The sequence below is a fragment of the Solanum stenotomum genome, unplaced genomic scaffold (genome assembly GCF_019186545.1).
Source record: "Solanum stenotomum isolate F172 unplaced genomic scaffold, ASM1918654v1 scaffold21668, whole genome shotgun sequence".
NCBI classification, from domain to species: Eukaryota; Viridiplantae; Streptophyta; class Magnoliopsida; order Solanales; family Solanaceae; genus Solanum; species Solanum stenotomum.
The window spans coordinates 1-4,194 of NW_026026639.1; the positions used below are offsets into that span (position 1 = coordinate 1).

Sequence of the window (4,194 nt, forward strand, 5' to 3'; positions counted from 1 at the left end):
AATACTCATATTGAAATAGAAAATATATAAAATATAATTGAAGATTGTTGTCACGTTAAGTGACAATCCATATGGCTTTATAATTATTTTGTGTTGTTTTATTTAATTAAATTCTCATATTCCCTAGACCATTTTGACAGTCCATTTATAACAATTTTATCATATTGTTGATTATTATCTTATACGTTTTCTAATTTTGTCTTTTTAGGCAACAAGGAAGATAAAGAATAACAACTTGTACCATCGTGTTTATCTTTTTAGGTTTTATTGTTATCTAACATCTGCATTGAAATTATGACTAATCTGAATTCACGTCCTGCAAGACCTAATTAAGAGGAAAGAAAAAAAATACTTTCTTTTATGATTTTTTTTCATTTTTGGAACTCAAACTCAAGATCGATTAAGGGTGAGGTGATGGAGTTTTTAAATAATATATAGTATATATAGTCTACACCTAATATCATAAATTGGCCTAGGATTGTTGTGACAAGTACAATATTTGAGCAATTATAAGAACTTCCCCCTCATTCTCGATTCAAAACCAAGACATCTGATTAAGGAAGAGTGACACAATGTCGAGCTTTTACATCATGTGTAGTATAGTGTACGTATAATAATCATAAATTGGTCTAGAATTGTTGTGACAAAGCACATTATTATTTGAATAATTATAAGAGCTTATATTTATAATTTACTACGTCGGAATGCTTCAAAATCTCCGAACAAAATAATTCAACTTAATATAGGATATTAATGAGGTGGGCGGGAAGGATAATGCCTAATATAGGGATACATATGTTTCCCTCTAACCATTCTGAGTTGACACTGACAAGTGAACAAAGAGGTGGATCATTTGATCTTGAAATATGTCATCTCAGTTATCCAGATCTTTCTAACTCTATTCATTTTATCAGGTACTTGAATCATATGATTTTGAGCAATTTGCTTTCAACATTCATTCTACTGGACCAAAACGAGGCCTTTCTGTGCTAGTTGTCAGTTTGATATCCAAGTGTTGAAATCACTCATTTTAGATAAGTAGATAAATTTGACTTGAGCAAGTGTGGAAAGGAAATTGTGAGATTTATCGAAACCAAACAGTATTCCCAAACAGAATCATTCACAAATCAAGTGCTAAAAAAAAAAAAAAACAATCCTTACATGAATCCAACAATTTAGTAAACATTTGCAACAAATAAGTGATTCCGAGAATGTTGCTCAACATGCAAGAAGTAGAATCTTGATCTTCTGTAGCATCCCTACAACATCTTTCATGTTTGTCCTTCTTGCCGGAGATTCAGCACAACAATTTAATGCCACTTTCATGATTGATGCCACAACATCTAGCTCCTTCTGTAAGCGATTATCCATTGATGTTATCAAGTTGGCATCTACAATATCCATTACTGCCTCTGGGAATGAATAACTCACCCATTGCTTCAAGCTAAGATCTCCCTCAAACTCATTAGGCTTTCTCCTAGTAAACGTCTCTAGCAACATGATCCCGTAACTATAGACATCACATTTTATAGACACCAATCCATCCAGTCCATACTCTATAAACAAACAATTCATTTGAAGATTTAACATAATTTCTTGGTGAAAAAGAAGAAGAAAGGAAAAGTCAAACAAAACAAATTAAGAGACGTACCTAGTGCAATATAACCCAATGTTGCTAAGGTTTTAGTGTATAAATCCCTCTCATCTTCACCAAGCAGTTTTGAAATACCAAAGTCGCTTAGGTGGGCAACCATATCCTCATCCAGCAAGACGTTACTAGGCTTCAGGTCACAATGGATCACCGGAGAGGAGGATCCATGATGAAGATATTCCAACGCGCATGCTATATCTATCATAATGCTTAGTCTCTGCCTAATGTCTAGGAAGTAGTTGTGTGAATACAAATACTTGTCAAGACTTCCATTAGGCATAAACTCGAGCACTAAAGCCTTAAAATCAAGGTTGGAACAACTAGTGATGACTTTCACGAGATTCCTATGGCGAAGGCAGCGCAAAACTTCACATTCTGTATCAAAACTCTTGAATGCCGCTTCCCGTTGCAAATTGAACACTTTAACTGCAATATGAGTTCCACTTCTGAGAATGCCTTTGTAGACAGAGCCAAAACTTCCAGAACCAATCAGATTACTCTCGCTAAGAGAATCAGTTGCTTGGAGCAGTTCATAGTATGAAATTCTTTCTGTTGTTGCAATAGACAATGAACCAGCTTGTTGAGGAGCTCTTTTACCTCTTCTATACCTTCTCCATAGGAATAGGAAAGCGATAGGAACAAATACAAGTGTTATTCCTAGCAAAAGAAATAGAACTAGCAATTTTGTCCTATTGGATCTATGCGTTGATGAAGTGGGGCATGTGGGGACATTAAACCTTGACAAGCCACACAATGCTTCGTTGTTGATGAAAAATTGACTCGAGAGGTTCTTGAAAGGACCTCCCGATGGTATTTCACCATGCAACTTATTGTCAGAAACATTAAAATACTTGAGGTATTGAAGTTTCTCCAAAGACATGGGAATAGTTCCCGATATATTATTATGAGAAATGTCTAGAAATTCCAAACCTACCATGTTGCTCATTGAGTCAGGTATAGATCCTTGCAACTTGTTGTGTCTCAAAGAAAAGTTCTCTAGATTTAGCAATCCTCCAATTTCTATAGGAATACCATTTGAGAATTGATTCATTGACAGATCAATTAGTGTCGCAGCCTTTAGATTTCCAATTTCTGGAGGTAAAGAACCAACCATGTTGTTTGACGATAAGTCAAGAAGCCCTAAATCTTTAAGATTCCCTAAGCTTGTTGGTATATTGGAATTCAATTTATTGGAAGCAAGATATATCAATCTAAGGGAAGTAACGTTCCCTAAACAATTAGGAAGAGATCCTGAAAGTTGATTTTGACCCAAGTCAATAGCACCCAAATGATTCAGTTTACATATATGATCTCCAATAAATCCTGCAAGTTTGTTGTACTGAAAATACATACGCTGAAGGTTTCTCAAGTTGTGAGTTGATGTTGGAATTGATCCAATTAAGTTATTATGAGAAAGATCAAGGTCTAATAAGCTGCTTAAGTTTCCAACTTCATTTGGAATCTGGCCGTTAATCTTGCTATCAGTGGCACAAAGCTTTACAAGAGATTTGGAGAAGTTCCCTACGGAGACCGGAAGCATGCCATTTAGAGGGTTCAATGATAGATCAAGAAGTCTTAAATTTCTGCAATTGGTTAAGGAGGTGAGGAAGCTTAAAAATGAATCACTAGTTAAATTATTTTCCCACAAGTTTAGGTTCTGTAGATGAGTCAAATATCCAAGAGAATTGGGAATCAAGCCTGTGAGTTTGTTACCTGAAAGCTCTAGGATAGTAAGTTTTGAACAATTGGAAATAGAATGAGGAACAGTCCCAACAAGATTGGTCAAGTTACTCATATAAAGCTCTTCAATGTTGGGTAATACAGAACCTATGTTTGGTGGGATGGTTCCTGATAAATTATTGAATGAAAGAGCCATTGCTCTCATCCCTGATATGTTGAAGATCTCCATTGGAAGTGAACCACTAAAACTATTAAACCCAAGAGCAAGTTCCTCCAACTCAACGAGATTTCTTATCTCTTTGGGTATTTCACATGTCAATACGTGAATACTAATGAGTTTAACTAGTTAGTTCAATACAATATAAGTTGTACTTTTTTGCTATCACTTTAAATACGTACCAGTAAACCTATTTTCTCTAAGAAATAAGACTTGCATCTTGGTTAAGTTGCCAATCTCCCGTGGTAAGGATCCCTTGAGATTGTTCCCCCTTAGTGAAACAACTTGCAATGAGGAGATATTGAATATAGAGATTGGGATAGAGCTGGTAATCTGGTTTACCTCCACGGCTAATTCCACCAAATTAACAAGATTTCCGATTTCTTGTGGAATTATACCTGCATTTAATGTGTAATAAAAAAAGATCTGAGGTAATTAGATACAACAGTGCTAGTATTCGTAAAATAAAACATACCTGTGAAATGGTTAGATCCGAGATACAATATCTGCAAGTTACTCAATCTTCCAATTTCACTGTGTATTGGTCCATCAAAATCATTTACGGATAGAGACAATATTTGAAGTTGTGAACAATTTGACAAGCTTATAGGCATATGACCATGAAGCTTGTTCATTGATAGATGAA

General features: G+C 35.1%; 1 protein-coding gene across 1 annotated transcript; it reads right to left on the reverse strand.

The window, feature by feature from the left end:
• Nucleotides 1–1,069: 1,069 nt before the first annotated feature.
• On the reverse strand, nucleotides 1,070–4,188 carry LOC125851022 (probable LRR receptor-like serine/threonine-protein kinase At3g47570). The gene is made up of 4 exons (XM_049530818.1): nucleotides 4,024–4,188; nucleotides 3,731–3,946; nucleotides 1,652–3,628; nucleotides 1,070–1,556 (listed from the first exon to the last, which is right to left on the reverse strand). The coding sequence occupies exons 1-4, from the start codon at nucleotides 4,181–4,183 to the stop codon at nucleotides 1,219–1,221; spliced, it is 2,691 nt and encodes an 896-aa protein (XP_049386775.1). The 5' UTR covers nucleotides 4,184–4,188; the 3' UTR covers nucleotides 1,070–1,218.
• Between the last annotated feature and the right edge of the window lie 6 nt (nucleotides 4,189–4,194).